Here is a 15,127-nt window from a genome sequence, read left to right as displayed (position 1 = left end):
ATGTAATTTTTTTTTTTTCCCTCCATATAACAAGTAATCCTTGCATATTTAAAAGGTTTTACTTCAATCTGCCCTATTCTTTTTTTACTTTCACATGTTACTTTTGAGTTACCAATTTATATAATTTTTTATTGTTTATTTTGTCCCCCAAAATAAAATTAATCCTTTTATATATGGTTTGTTTATGCACTCTTTGTGAAAACTTTGGACCAACATTGGACGCCTGCACAAGGTGGTCCTGTGGGACATGGGTCTGAGGGGAGCATCTCTCTGCTGTCCGCCTCCAAAGCCTGAAAACATTACCCTCACCCCTCCTCCTATTAACTAGTAACATCAAAACAGCTCCACACTCACACAACACACAAAGCAGTCTTTCTTCCTAGAGAGATCTATGGGAGGGTCCAAGGACTGTGACCAGCTGCTGAGGGGTCTGTGGGTTTCCGGTCGAAGAAGCTCAAGGCAATTTAGGATTGATATTATGAAAGCTTGATGCATGGATATCTTAGTTGCACCAACTATAATGAGAATTAGTTCAAATCTTAATAAAAACCATCATAGAATCAAGTAAACTTCCGTAGTACCGTCATTAATATTAGTTTCTTTAAGTTTTTTGTAGCACATGATGCCGTATCTGGTACTCCTTATGTCTCTGTCACTTCCCTTATGGCTTTTCCAACTAGCTGTTCCATCCCCGACCATCCTTGTAACTTCTCCCATATTAACATTCTCCGTAGCAGCAGTTAATGATTAGTTTTGAAGCTATGTTTTCTTTTTGTTCACTATTATACATTTGAATAATAAAAGTATATCTGAATTAACATAATGTAGAATTGCTTTAAGTTTCATTTTAGCCTTTAAGTCAAAATTCAGAAGAATATAAAGTTCATTTCATGATAGCTAAAGGCTAAGGACTATCACAGGTTACCAGGGCAGCCTTTACGAGACCACAGGCCCCAGCACCCCTACGAGCAGCGTAAACGCCCCCAACCCCTCACAGATGGCCTTGGCTGCAGGTGCGCCCCCCACGTGTGTCCCACCCGCTTTTACCTCACCTCCTACTTATCCAGCTGAACCCTACCTAGGCCGACCACCAGCGCCGCGAATGTTCCCTCCCGTCACACAGTCCCATTTGATTGGGCCACCACCACCAGTTGGTGGGCCAGTACCTGGACCTCCTGTGGCGGGCCCCGTTACGGTGCCCCCTCCTGTGGCTGGACCTGTAGCTGGTCCGCCAGTGGCGGGTCCCCCGGTTGGTGGTCCTCCTGTAACAGGGCCACCTTTCCTGCCTCCTGAGAACATGATAAACTATGGGGCTCAACACCCAGGTGCTGCAACGTTCCCAGGGGCTCCCCATCCACCTCAGTTCCCTCCCTTCCAGAGCTACCCACCAGCTGTGGTAAGTTGGCACACATTTAACACTTGAATGACACTCTACTATTATTATCCTGTTGGGTCACTCTTAATAATTATAATACCAATGATGTTTCACTGTTACTTAGGGTATAACTGCCTTTTCCTTTTCCAGTCACAACCACAAGAGATATATAGCAATGGGGTAACTTATTACAATACACAAAATCAACAGCTACCGCGCAATAATCCACCCCTGCAGAAGCGACCAAAAGCTGCTATTCCTATTGTTCCCCCTCCTGATAAAGCAAGTAGACAAGCAGAGGCAAGAGAGAGTTTAGAGGAGGGAAAGTATGAAGACATGCAAGAGGAATTGAGTTCTAGGGATTCTATAGAAGAAGCAGAGGTAGAAATAGAAGTTGAAGCAGAAGCAGAAGCAGAAGCAGAAGCGGAAGCAGAAGCAGAAGCAGGAAGTGAGCAAATACCAGAGAAGTCATTGCAGCCAGTACAAGTGCCTGAAGAGTCAAGTGTGACCTCACCATCACCTCCACCACCTCAGCAAATAGCATCTCCATCTCAAGATTCACCCCCAAAGTTATCAGAGGTACAACCCCCCCCTACACCTCCATCTTCAGAGCAAGCCTCTATAACAAATGAAACATTAGAAAAGCAAACAGAAAAAGAAGAACCTAAAATCCCTGAAGCTGCAGATGTCCCATCCACATCAAATTCCAACACAGAAGAAATAGCACCTGCGGCTGTTCCAGTGCCCGTTGAAACACAGGTGGCAGAAGGTTCATAATACTTAGGGTATAGGTCTTCTAGGTTGCTAATGTTGTAATGCCTGTTGTTATTCCTTAAGAGGATTTAAATGTAGCAGAGGCAGATGTGCATGTATGGCTTGCATCCTACATGAGGATAGCATGACCTGTAGCCTAACATTGGGAGCCAGGATCATAATCATATTGTAATACTTGTTAAACACTGGAGCAGTCACAGAGAGCTTTTATTGGTTCCTTTGATGCTTATGCTTATTTAGTAGTGGATGTCAGGTGGAATTTTTAATTGAATATTTAAGTTCATGGTTTGTATGAATCATTTGAAGTATGATTATATATTCATATATAAATATATATATACATATTTATATATATAGCCCAGCTTTATAGAATTATAATGGAAGTTTTTTGTAAATGGGAAATTTGCATTTAGCTACATTTTGGGCTTGTCTCCTGTCCATGCCATCCAGGTCTTGAGAATTACTTAAGGTTCTCGTTAGACGGAATGTTATCACCCAGTAGTCCAGTCTCTTTCTTCCCCTCACCTAATTATAATCATAACCAAGCATTTGATCATTTCTGAAGCATCACAAGTGGCCATGTAGTATGTGGCTGCTCTCTCTCTATCCTTGGCTACCTGGTTATTCAGCTCCTCAGTTGTTGTGTATCTTGTTGCTCTCCAGTGTGCTCTTGCGTGTTGTTTCCCATCAGTTTACTGTCCATGCGTTCCCATCCTACATCCTTCCTCTGATGCCCCATTCCTCCACTGTCATCTCTTGTATACTTTCCTCACTTACGTCTTTGTCCTCGTGTCCCTTATCCTCATTCTCTTCTTTCTTTCTTTTCGTATTTGAACCTCACCCCTTTTTTAAATCATTTTCATTCCCATAACATCCCATTTCATCACATTCCTTTCTCTGTTGTGCTTTATACTTTATATTCCTCTCCAGTATTTCCTTACTTTGAACTCCTTGTTGCCTTTCTTAAAAAATAAAATCACCATACATATAATATATATGTAATTCTACCCATATTTTTGGTAGTTGTGCTATCAGTTTTACATCTTTCACTTGCCATTTCTTTTTCCCTCTCCAAGCTCTCCCATCTTCTTTCTTACTACCTTTTTCTTTCTTCAATATTCTTCACTTTTTCCATCCATATCAGCATCACACTTGACATTGGTTGATCCTAATTTGATGTCTTTGTGGCCAGGCATCTCTCTGCCTTTGCTAGAAATCATTATTAGTTTGGTTGAATGGTTCTTGGAGCACTTTTAGCTGAGGTTATGTCAGCTTGGAATATTGTATATGGGTTTTGGTTCTCCTGCCCTGGATATTTATTTTCTTTTGCAGGTCCACCATGCTCACCCATTTTCTGTTTGTGCTCATTTCATCACCACCACCACCACTCATAGTTATGATGCCCTCCCTGTAGTTTTGTTACTGCTGTGAACCACTATATTAAATAAACATATTTTATACAGTTGGTCTTTGCTTAGGATTTGGATGGTCCTCTAATGCACTTTTTGTAAATGTGTTTTGTATTTATGTAATGTAAAATCACCTCTATTCTCAAATATCAGTAGAGACTAAATTTCAAATCTTGAAGTGGTATAAAATTTCAGATAAAATTTGTGATTTTTCTTTCCTCAGATTTGCTAATAAAATGTTTTTGCATTACATAATGAAATGGCATTCGCCCATTTTCAATTTAATTTTTGTGTGTATGGAAAAGGTTGCATTGTTGCAACAGGTAACATAACCCAGCTATGAAAATAAAATGGCTACACTTGTCATCTGTATTTGGAAAGATCACAAACTTGGAGGTAGCCACACTATCGGTATATCCAAATTATGTGGCAGTAAAATGACCTATTTAAATTTGTAGTTTGTGTCTTCAAACAGAATTGAAAACCAATGCATTCTTTAATAAGTGGTGGTTAGGCTCTTTCATTAAGCTGCCCATCATTTGCAAGTGGTGCCTTCTGGAACAGACTCCAAAATTGATGCCAAGTGTAAAGTAGTGACAGTATATTTAGTCACTATTACACCTTTTCTTCCTACTTTATTAGCAATACCTTCATTTATCCACTTTACTAAGCTTGGGAGATGCCTATGGGTCTAAGCAGCCCTGTTTAGGATCCACACTGGTCACCCCACATGGGGAAGAGACTTGAAATTTTTGCCTTAAATATAGCTTGTTCATCTTCCACATGATTAGGGAGCCACCCTTGGACCCCCCAACACCAAAAAAAAAAAAATAATAATAATAATAAAATAGATTAATAAAATAAAATTATAAAAATAATCCAAATGAAGAGAGGGAGCAACAGCCCTCCTAGATCAAAGACACCAATACTGCCCTACCCCACCCAGTATTATTCTACATCAACATGGTGAAGTCCAACCCCCCTACCACCAAAAAAGTGCAAAGTATTGGAAATTGCTAGTATAAAAAGACCAGTTAACTATTATTTGGGAAGTGAATTCATTACGAAGTCTAAAGAAAAGAGGTTTGGGAGTGTTGATTAACCAGTATGAGTCAAATTCTCGCTCTCAGCATCAGCTCCCATATGTACAATGCATCACACTAACTGCATTATAAAATTTAGTAATTGCTGTAATATTGGTTCTCTTTTACTCTGAGTAATAATAAACAGAAAATGTGATCAAACCAGTTCACAGAATCCGGCGGTAACTTGGATACAACTACAAAAAATATATAATCAAGACGCTGACACCGGCACCCACTTGCACCTCATGATGCCTACATAGGTGTCATCATACCAAAATGGTTAACGAAGACCTGTCAAGTAACTATTGTGGGAGAGGTGCATAGACTGCTGCAAAATGTTAAGGTGAAACAACACATAGAAACCCCGATATGTTCTGTTTATGAGTCCCTACTTGTTGTTTTGTGGTAACAACACTGGCAGTGGGTATTTCTCCTTACATTCCCCTGTGCTAACTTTTCTTTTTTATGATACTAAGAACTGTTTAACAGTAGAGAGTGTGGTGGAGGAGTAAATTGCCAAGCAATGCTAGACTGAAGAAGGAAGCACCATTCTGGATTACTATGTATTCGCTGTCATTCATGTTGCTCTATTGGGGAATATTAGCCCTTCATTATGTCTCCCAGGCATGAGGCACTACATCAAAATACCAAAAGCAAATGCCATGGAAGGTGCTTACTAAAATTGATTCCTACTTGGTGAAAATAAGTTTACAATGTTGTGTAGGAACGAACCTCCATCGTAGCTCAAGGACCTCTGAAGAGTGTTGGGAGGATTGTAAATGTAGTGGTGTTGGAGGATCTTGATACTAGAGTAGATGAGTTCTCTGGCAGTATGTGATGTAAGAGGGTTAATGTTTGCAAATGGTGGGACGGTTCCTGATACAAGGTGGGAATGTCTTGTTCTTAGGCATAATATATAGTCACAATTTATATGGGGTTTGATAACATAGATGGTTTGTTGAATGTTGTTCCTAGCATTTTTATCACATGTTTAACAGTGTTGAATGAAGAACTGGGTGATAGTCTGTTACTATGGAGTGGAGGTACCAAAAGGGTGTGAATGCTGCCCCTCAAGCAGCCTTGTCAGATTTTCCATTACCAGGGAGAACTTTCAAAAGAAGGAATTTATCTAGGAATGTATTCTGAACAGGTTGCTGTTATCTAGATGAAAACAAGACTTATTGGGCATTGAAATATTTATAATTTATTTTTAAAGACCACCTTGGGGTTTTGGTTGTAAAACTCCTTCCAGACCCTCTTATGCCTAGTCCTGTCCCCGCCTTTTACGATTCAGTGGGAACATCAGTGGTAGTATTCTTCTCCCCTACCACAGGGTTTGGCAAAAGAGTTGGGAGACGGCATAATGGAGGAACAGTCACAGTATAATAAAAGTATCATTTCTCTATGAATAGAGATTTCCTCTATCACAGACAAAATAATGTGTGGCTCTGATCCGTAGCGGTGCACCATATAGACCCTAGAGTATTGGCTGCATGCTGCTGAGCAGCTTTTAACCCCACAATAACATGCACCTATTACCCCAGATGGGTAGAAGTATGGTAGGGGTTACTAGGCTGGATAGAGTGAGAAATGAGGTGAAGAGGAGAGTGGGGTGGAAAGGGAGTTAGGAGATCAGGTTGATAAAAGAGTATTAGGATGGTTTGGACACACAGAAAGAATAAGTGAAGAAAGATTAATAAAAGAGGTGATAGGGGTGACCAAGGATGAGATGGATGGATGGGGTAAAAGGGGCACTGGGAAAGAGGGGAATGTCTGTGGAAAAAGGAAGGGAGAAGACTTAAGATAGGGGTGAGTGGAGAATGGTTGTGTATGGATGATGACGTGATGCATAAAAGGGAGTGGGTGGGGGATGGGGGGAGGGAGTATGAATGATATTTTTGATGCAGCCCAAAGGAATTTTCCCTCTTTTCTTTCTGCATGAGGGGTGGTCGCCGATTAAATGAAGCTGCCTTGCTGTGTCTTATTACATTTCCTCTGATCCAGGGCAGTGGGCAAGATGCAGGGATAACCCGTCATCCTGGAGGAGTCAATGTAAGAGGGAGGGGGGTGAATGGGAGTGGAGTATGTGGGGATGGAATGGATTTGCCTTTGTTGTTTGGCTACCTCTCTTGAGAGAATTTTTTCCCTCTCCCTCAACAACAATATTGGGTGAGCCTGTCCCCTACTGCCTACCCCCACTTAAATATTGTACCAATGCCACTATATTTGGTATTTTGCCCAACAAGTGGATAAGTGACGTAGTCAGATCCGATATCTTATCTTTTTTATGCAATACCGAGGGGCACACATTCAGAAAAAATATGATGAGAATTTATGGAAGTTATGGAAGTCTTGATATCTGACCTAAAGGTCAGATATCAAGACTTCCATAACTTTTTGTATTTACAGTTTAATGTACATAAAAAAAAAAACATACTGACAGTATTCTATATAATTCCACCATCTACATCTTATCAAATTTGGCAAAAAACAGTTTTGTCTTCATTTCATTGCGTCGTCTGCTATTCGAAACATTCCGCCCGTGCGCTTCGGGAAAGGTTCGGGGAATTCCGCGTTCGTGACGTCACAGTTGCCAAACAAACAATATTGTTATTCTGAATATCTAGACTTCGGAAAAGTGGTATGCGAGGCGCAATTAAAAGTGAATTTTCTGAATAAATTCTTCTGTAATAGGTAAAAACTTTATTTGTATGCTTTTAAAAAGTACTTTTTCGAGCAATACGATGATTTTTAGCGAATGGAATATCTGTTGATATCTGACCTTTAAGTGGTATTTAGTATTATTAAGTTACAAGCAACCAACACAAGCAGCTTAGTTGCCATATCTACCCTATCTACTTAGTACATACTTATATACAAAATTACATTATGAACATGGATACATATAGAACATCTACATGATAAGATGTTACAGGAAAAGATATGGCTGGGTACAGAAAGAATATATGCATAGGTATACATAGTTATATATCATGCGATATGGCATCAACGGGCCTATGTTGTTTGCTACGCTAGAGAATGCGTGTAGGTAAATACGCAGTTATAGATTACACATTACGTTACTTTATGTTACAACCGCTACAGGTCCACAGAATCCATTCATAGATTATCCAAATCACCCACTTAAAATTTATATCCTGCTACCATCTCATATTGGCATCCCAGGAAACGAACAAACCGGCAAGGCAGCTCGGAAAGCAATTTTTTTCGGACGCCTCTAGTCCACTGCCAGTAATAAACTACTACCCATTCCTCCCATCTACAACGTGCACGCTGCAAAGACTGACGGCAACGCCCAACAAACAACCTGAGAAAATCAAGCCCATAAACATCCATAGCCAGTGTCGGATCCAGTGGGGGGCTTCAGCCCCCCTTTTTTTTTTTTTTTTTTTTTTTTTTTTCATTACCTCATTGTAGAGGTCAGGAAACCTGCCACGTGTACACTGGTACATGGCAGAACATCTTTTCACTGCCATAGTTTTATAATGTTATAATCTTGTAGGATGTATAATTTCAGCAGTAATGCTGCTAATGCCCAATAAACTGTATATTATTATTATTATTATTATTATTATTATTATTATTATTATCATTATTATTATTATCATTATCATTATCATCTACATTTGCAAAATTCGGGTTTGCCCTCCCCACCCCCCAAAGTTTGATCATTGATCCGCCACTGTCTATGGCTACCATCACGATATCCTCACAACGTATCCGAAGTTTTGAAACTGCACCAATACACCTTTAAAAAAAAGGACATAATCACTTTACATCGGGAAATGATTTCCCCCCTAATTGCCAATGTAAAACTCTTTTCACATTACCATACATACAACTAGAATGTCCAATTTAGGGTTGCCATATCTGAACACGCAAAACCCAGGACGCATGATCCCCGCAGCCCCAACACACACTTTGGGCCTTTGGCGTAATCTGTTTGAGTGGCCTCTCCTTGCACTGCTTTCCTGTGTTTCTCAGAGTTCACATGTGTTTGTAAATCACTAACACTTTTATATGCCCACAGAGACGTATATGTTCCTGATTCACACACCAAACACTCGGCTTCACACTCATCTCTGCCGCTTTTTAAGCACGGGAGTTTGTTCTGCTTCTGTGCAGTGAATTTACATTTCCGTTAGGGTATTTTGTCAGGCACTTTTATGATTTGGAAAGCCAACAAATTTCAAGTCGCAGTTGTGGCGTCAAACCCATACAAAGGCAAATCATAAATCTGTAACACCGTCTCAGCTGGTTCAAAACTGGCAGACTGGCCCGTACAGGGCAACTATGTTACACGTAATAAAGCGAAAGCGGATTATGATTAAAAAATGCTAAAACGCCGTGATTATATGCAAGATAAGAATAATAAATACTACAAAGTGAATAACTACGTAATTACCATTTACTTTATGGCTACAACAGCACGAATGATGAAAAACGGCGTGTGGTAGAGCAAGGTAAAAAGGCAGGACATTTTAGTTATGAGTGCTAAACAGGCCAAATTGGCAACATTTTCTAGCTGACGAAAACTGAACAAGAAATGTATGAAGACTCTATCTCGTTATTACAGACTAACTGAAATTCCGGACTTTTGGAGAATTTTTCATTTTCCTCCCGGACGAATATTTCAACACGTAAATGCAGTAGGTACCGCTATAATTCAACTACATAAAGATTCAGAAAAGATCAAGACCAAAACAGGAGTACGGCAAGGCGATACCATTTCACCCAAATTATTTACAGCTTGCTTGGAAGATATTTTCAGAAGGTTGAGTTGGGAAGAGAAAGGTTTGAAGCTTAATGGCGAATATTTGAACCCCCTAAGATATGCGGATGACATTATTCTTATTTCAGAAAGAGCAGAAGACTTGCAAGAGATGCTGAGTGATCTGAACAAGGAAAGTCTCAAAGTAGGTTTAAAAATGAATAAGACCAAAACCAAAGTAATGTTCAACACGAAAGTTCAAAGTAAAGATATAGTAATTGATGGTGAGAGTCTTGAAGAAGTTGAGGAGTATAATTATTTAGGCCAGGCGGTGAAAGTGGCAAAAGATCATGATAATGAAATAAAAAGACGTATTACAATTGGTTGGAAAGTGGTAAGTATAATAAAATCTTGAGAGGCTCTCTATCTTTATGTTTGAAACGTAAAGTTTACAATCAATGCATTCTGCCAGCAATAACCTACGGGTGTGAGTCTTGGAAACTGACGAAGGCAATGGAAACAAAGCTAAGGACTGCACAGAGGAGAATGGAGAGCTCAATGATGGGAATAACGCTGAGAGACCAAAAGAGAGCAAGTTGGGTGAGAGAGCAGACTAGAGTGAAAGATATTGTGGAGGCGGTGAAAGAGAGGAAGTGGAATTGGGCAGGTAAGTTAGTGCGAACGATTGATGAGCGATGGAGCAAGTGTGTTACTGAGTGGACGCCGCGAGATAGGAAGCGTAGAAGAGGGAGACCAGACAGGAGTTGGAGAGACGAGATTGAGAAGTTTGCAGGAATGACGTGGCAGATGTTGGCGCGGTCGTGTGAATCATGGAATGCTATGAAGGAGGCCTTTGTTCAGCAGTGGACTCAGGATGACTGATTTGACTGATTGATTGAAATGCAGTACTTGTCCGGGAAAATCCGGACGTACGACAACCCTAGGACTCCGATTTACTCAACACTCCACAACAGCCACTTATTTTATAATCTCTCACAAACAACGATGACCATGGAGTAAGTTGTTTCGGATATACTTCCGGGATGAGTCATAAAACTAGTGTTGTTTGTATTGGAAGTTGCAAGAAAACTGCGATAGGAAACATCAAATGACAGGGTGGTATTGACAGTCATTAAAAATCCATCCGTAGATATCAACTTACATACTGACAGTAAATGTAGATGTCAGTACAAAGCTGTCGGAGAGTGATCAATTTATGGAGTAAACTTACTAAAAGTAGGATAATCACTGATAACTGATTAAATTTTGAGATTCATATATATGAAAAAATCAGCAATTTGAAAGGGCTCATGAGAATAAAACTTAATTATATGCATATATATTTCTTATTTATACATTTGTGAAACTAGATTGAAATAAAAAAATCTAGTAATACATACTGTTTGATCATATTCTGATTTTTTCTCTACATCTCAAATATTTAGATTTGGATCTTCGAAATATATATAGACATATAACTTTTTTTTACGAGTCACATTCACAGCAGACTACGGTTGCCAGATTGGGCTACTTTTGAAAGCTCGGCGCGACTTAAATTTGAGTTTTGCAACTTGCGACATTTTGGGCTATTTTTGAAGTAAGTTGGGCTACTTTTGGGCTACTAATGAGAAGACTGGTAGTTATTATTTCTCCATTCATAAAGACTAATAGAATAGTGATTATTTCTGCATTCAGGAAGTAATTTGGCATAATTTGGCATATTTTTGGCGACAGTCGGCATTTTTTTCTTGGTAAAACCAGCCAGGCAACCCTAGTCCGATTTGAGACTGCTACGTAGGATGAAAATTAACAGGAACGTATTAACGTGCTAGATCGTCCCGCTCGCTTCTCGGCCCGCAGACGCACAGTACGAAATGTACGTATTCGAATATGAAAATTAAGAAGAACGTATTCAACGTGCTAGATCGTCCTGCTCGCACCTCTTCCCGCAGAGGCTCAGTACAAAATGTACGTATTCGATTAGTCAGCCTATGTGACGGTCGATTGAGGATCATAGTGTTGTGAGCTCCACAGATCTAGAAATGAAGAGGTGGTCAAACTACTCGAAAACGTTTCAGTCTGCCTGGCTAAAGGATCCCCTGTTTGAAAAATGGTTAGCGGAAGTGAAAGAGGATGGAAATAAGGCACGTTGTAAAGTTTGTAGAACTCGCAGAACGGATGTAAAAAAACACAATGAGTCGTCAAAACACAAACAAAATGTATCGAAAGTAAGTGACAAGCAGATGAGAATCAAGTCTACTCTATCAAAGAAGGAAGATAAACTTAGTCAATTTGAAATTCGTCTCTGTATATGTAGCATGTCATTCTTCTACTCAGTCAATTGATCATCTGAGTGAACTCTTGAAAGTAGAAATGCCATCAACATCAAGTGCGAGCTCCTGTAATTTGCGGTTACATAGAACTAAGTGCAGTGCTCTAATTAAGAAAGTCATATCACCAACCCTGCTTAATGAACAAGCTGAGGATCTAAAAATGTCTCCATTCTCTGTCATCATAGATGAGTCAACTGATATTGCCTGTGAGAAGCATTTGTGTGTTTGTGTTAGATATTATAGTGTTAGATGCAATAGGGACGAGACACCTCCACCGCTGCATCAACCAGCTGCACAACACGAGCGACGAGACACCTCCGCCGCTGCATCAACCAGCTGCACAACACGAGCGACGAGACACCACCGCCGCTGCATCTTCCAGCTGCACAACACGGGCGACGAGACACCTCCGCCGCTGCCCAACAGCTGCGTCGAGTGAAGACACGTACAAGCTCCCCTTTTATTTTTGTTTGTTTGTTTGAAACATTCATACATGTATACATGTTCGTATAGTGTGCTCCCTTCCACATACCTTCTAAAAAAACCCAACAGAGCACTAACCTTTCCCTACAATTGCAGCAGTGCCCGTGACCGCAACCGCCGACAGCACTCACGATGAGCACGACCCTCTATCACCCTTCCCTCCATACGTCAACCTGGATAAGTAGATATATTTCCGTTTAATTTTTCCACCTAGAGCAACAGGATCTCTTTTTTTCAATAAATAGTACCGAACACCACTCTGACGCGACAGACAGACCCATCACACGAAGCCACTCTGCGCGGATATCTGAGACACAAGACATGGCCGATCAGCAAGCTAGCACCTCGTCACAAGGTACAAATACCGTTACCACCCAAAATTTAATTACAGTAATAAAGGACGAGACGACTTTGCCCCTTTTCAATGGTAGGAACATACCGGTACACAATTTTCTAACAGATGTAGACGCAGAAATATCACGTAGAGGAGCCACAGATGACAAGACTACAATCTCCATATTGACCTCTAGAATAGACAAGCATGACAACTTGGCGGGAGACATCATCCACTCTGATGTATTTCTAGAACTCGACAACTATTCAGAGTTTGTCGACGAATTTGAAAAAGCTTTTGATAGTTTTGAGCCTCTTGGCGCCTTCTCAACTGTTTATTCTGTGGCCAAGGGGTTAAATCACCCACCTTACAAGACTAAGGACAGAGCAGTGAAAATAGCGACCACCGTCAAAACAAAATTAAGGGAAAATATCAAACGGTCAAGTTGGGTAACAAACGAAAAGATGGATCTGGAACATGTCGTATCTATGATGGCATACCTTGTTTTCCTTTCTCAGTTGCACCCAGATACATTACAACGAGCTAGCACCTGTGCTTTCAAACCAGATGTAAAGTTAGCTAGATTCGCTAGGAAATTACCTGACTCTGACAAGGTGACCGCTGAAATACAGAGCCAGACTATACCCATCACACACAACCACATGATAGCGCAGGTAACACAGGCCACTCCACCTATCACAAGATCGAGACATACATCTCGCACACGTCATCAGTCACGTCACAGGTCCCCCTCGAGGACACGGAAGTTCTGCAACTATTGCCAGAAACTAGGCCGCACGGAAATCACATGTTATCACAAATTCCCGCCAAACAAGCACTGCGGTTATCATGGGACATGTTTTCATTCGTCAGACAGATGTAGAGTCTTACGCTCACAAGCCCCACACAACCGAGGATCAACCTTCCCTGCAAGGTATTCACGTAACTCATCCCCGACATACTCACGGCATACATCTCCTGCGAGATATGCGTGTCACTCCTCCCCTGCCAGCCATTCATGTAACTCCTCTCCTGCATGACTCCTTACTAAGAAACCGCAAGGCCGTTCAAGGTCAGGAACCCCTTACACTAACATACATCCATGTTGCCAGTTCACACACTGGACGTACCAGATACATCTCCCCATACATTAACCTTCAACGCCACGTCTGGAAACACCAAATTGAAAGTATTTCTCGACACGGGTTCAGCAGTGAACATTATGCCTGTGAACAGTTTTCATAACTTACGCACCCAAACAAAGCGAGTAACCATTCTAGAACCCCCAGACGTAAACTTGTGCAATGTGGATGGGATCCCCTTCCCCATCATTGGAAAATTTTCTCTAGATATTAGCTTCAAAGACGAGTGCCCATCCATTACAGTTTCTACTTACGTAGCATATGTTAATTTCCCTGCTGATATCCTTATAGGCTTAACATTGATGAAGCAACATAATATCATTATATACTCTGCTCTACATGGCATCATTTATGCAAATCATTTCCTCCCAGCATTGCTCTCAGCAAATTCCCCTACAGTCAACCACCTCAAGGTGAACGAGCAGGAAAAAACTAACTTAACTTCAGGTAATTCTAGCCCAACTGTTCAAACACACTCTGCTTCATCACACGAGGATGAAACAGCCCTTGATGGCACCTACGAACAGACACATGCACATGACTCTAACCCCTCCATTTCACTACCAGCTGTAGGAAGACGTTCCAAACGTAACAGGCGCGCACAACCTTCTCATAGGTCAAAATCTGCTAAGCGACAGACGAAACAACAGGTAAATAACGTTGATCCTTTATCAGCGGAAGCAAATTTATTGCCCCTCTTAGAGGAATTCCACACACAATCCGCTCCAGTCTCTCAAGTGTTATCTACTCTCCAACATACTCACGCAGTGCTTATCAGCCCAAAGACACTATTCCCTCGTGAGTACACATGCATACATATACGAGTCTTCCAAGCACCAGACATCGATATACTCTGTATGCCAGAAACTTGCCGCGTAAATGGCATCTCCCTGTTTTCAGCCATCAGCTCCACTTCAAGGAAAGGTCATACTTGTATTTTAATTGCCAATGACACTAACGCACCCCTACACCTCACAGTTGGCACAAACATCTGTGATTTCCAAATTTATCCTTCACGTATTAAAATCATGGATGACGAGCTCCCAACTTCTCAAGTTTGTGCCACAATTCCCAATGTGCAAGCAGCACAGGAACCTATTGATGCATCTCAACTTAACCCAATTGATTTCCCTGATGGACAAACAGACTTGCTTGCACTCTGCAACAAGTTCAGACAGACCATTGCCACAGAAGGTGAACCCCTTGGAGCCACCAATATCATTCAGCATCATATACCCCTTCGTGAGAACTCAAAAACGTGTTACATTCCCGCATACAGATTACCACACTCTAAACGCATGATTGTAGATACCCTTATTCAAGACATGATTGCACAAGACGTGATTTAATTCTCTATTAGTGAATGGAATTTTCCACTCTTTGTAGTGCCAAAGCAAGACGGGTCCTTCCGACCTGTAGTAGATTTCAGAGAACTAAATAAACTCATCATACCTGACCGA

At 40.9% G+C, this 15,127-nt stretch overlaps 2 protein-coding genes across 5 annotated transcripts in view; both read left to right on the top strand.

Moving 5' to 3' along the window:
• Nucleotides 1-3,611, top strand: part of LOC143024778 (uncharacterized) — a 33,108-nt gene extending 29,497 nt beyond the window's left edge. Inside the window, exons 9-10 of one of the 4 annotated variants that reach the window (XM_076183938.1) lie at nt 1,326-1,396; nt 1,526-3,611. In XM_076183938.1, coding sequence (XP_076040053.1) covers nt 1,326-1,396; nt 1,526-2,152 — 698 coding nt within the window. In that variant the 3' untranslated portion in view covers nt 2,153-3,611. Of the gene's footprint in view, nt 1-920; nt 1,397-1,525 lie in introns of all 4 variants that reach the window. The other 3 variants (XM_076183936.1, XM_076183935.1, XM_076183937.1) reach the window with 3 other exon arrangements.
• A 7,738-nt stretch (nt 3,612-11,349) lies between these two features.
• Nucleotides 11,350-12,369, top strand: LOC143024321 (uncharacterized). Its single transcript, XM_076183119.1, has 2 exons — nt 11,350-12,153; nt 12,288-12,369. The coding sequence occupies exon 1, from the start codon at nt 11,749-11,751 to the stop codon at nt 12,145-12,147; it is 399 nt and encodes a 132-aa protein (XP_076039234.1). The 5' UTR covers nt 11,350-11,748; the 3' UTR covers nt 12,148-12,153; nt 12,288-12,369.
• Nucleotides 12,370-15,127: the final 2,758 nt, after the last annotated feature.

This window comes from Oratosquilla oratoria, chromosome 4, assembly GCF_046742065.1.
Source record: "Oratosquilla oratoria isolate Oo_2021 chromosome 4, ASM4674206v1, whole genome shotgun sequence".
NCBI classification, from domain to species: domain Eukaryota; kingdom Metazoa; phylum Arthropoda; class Malacostraca; order Stomatopoda; family Squillidae; genus Oratosquilla; species Oratosquilla oratoria.
The sequence above is the reverse complement of the archived record's forward strand: the minus strand, read 5'-3'. Positions and strand labels throughout refer to the sequence as shown.

Bases quoted from the DNA above. Each gene is read 5' to 3' on its own strand.
- LOC143024321 (XM_076183119.1), top strand. From the start codon at position 11,749: ATGCCATCAACATCAAGTGCGAGCTCCTGTAATTTGCGGTTACATAGA.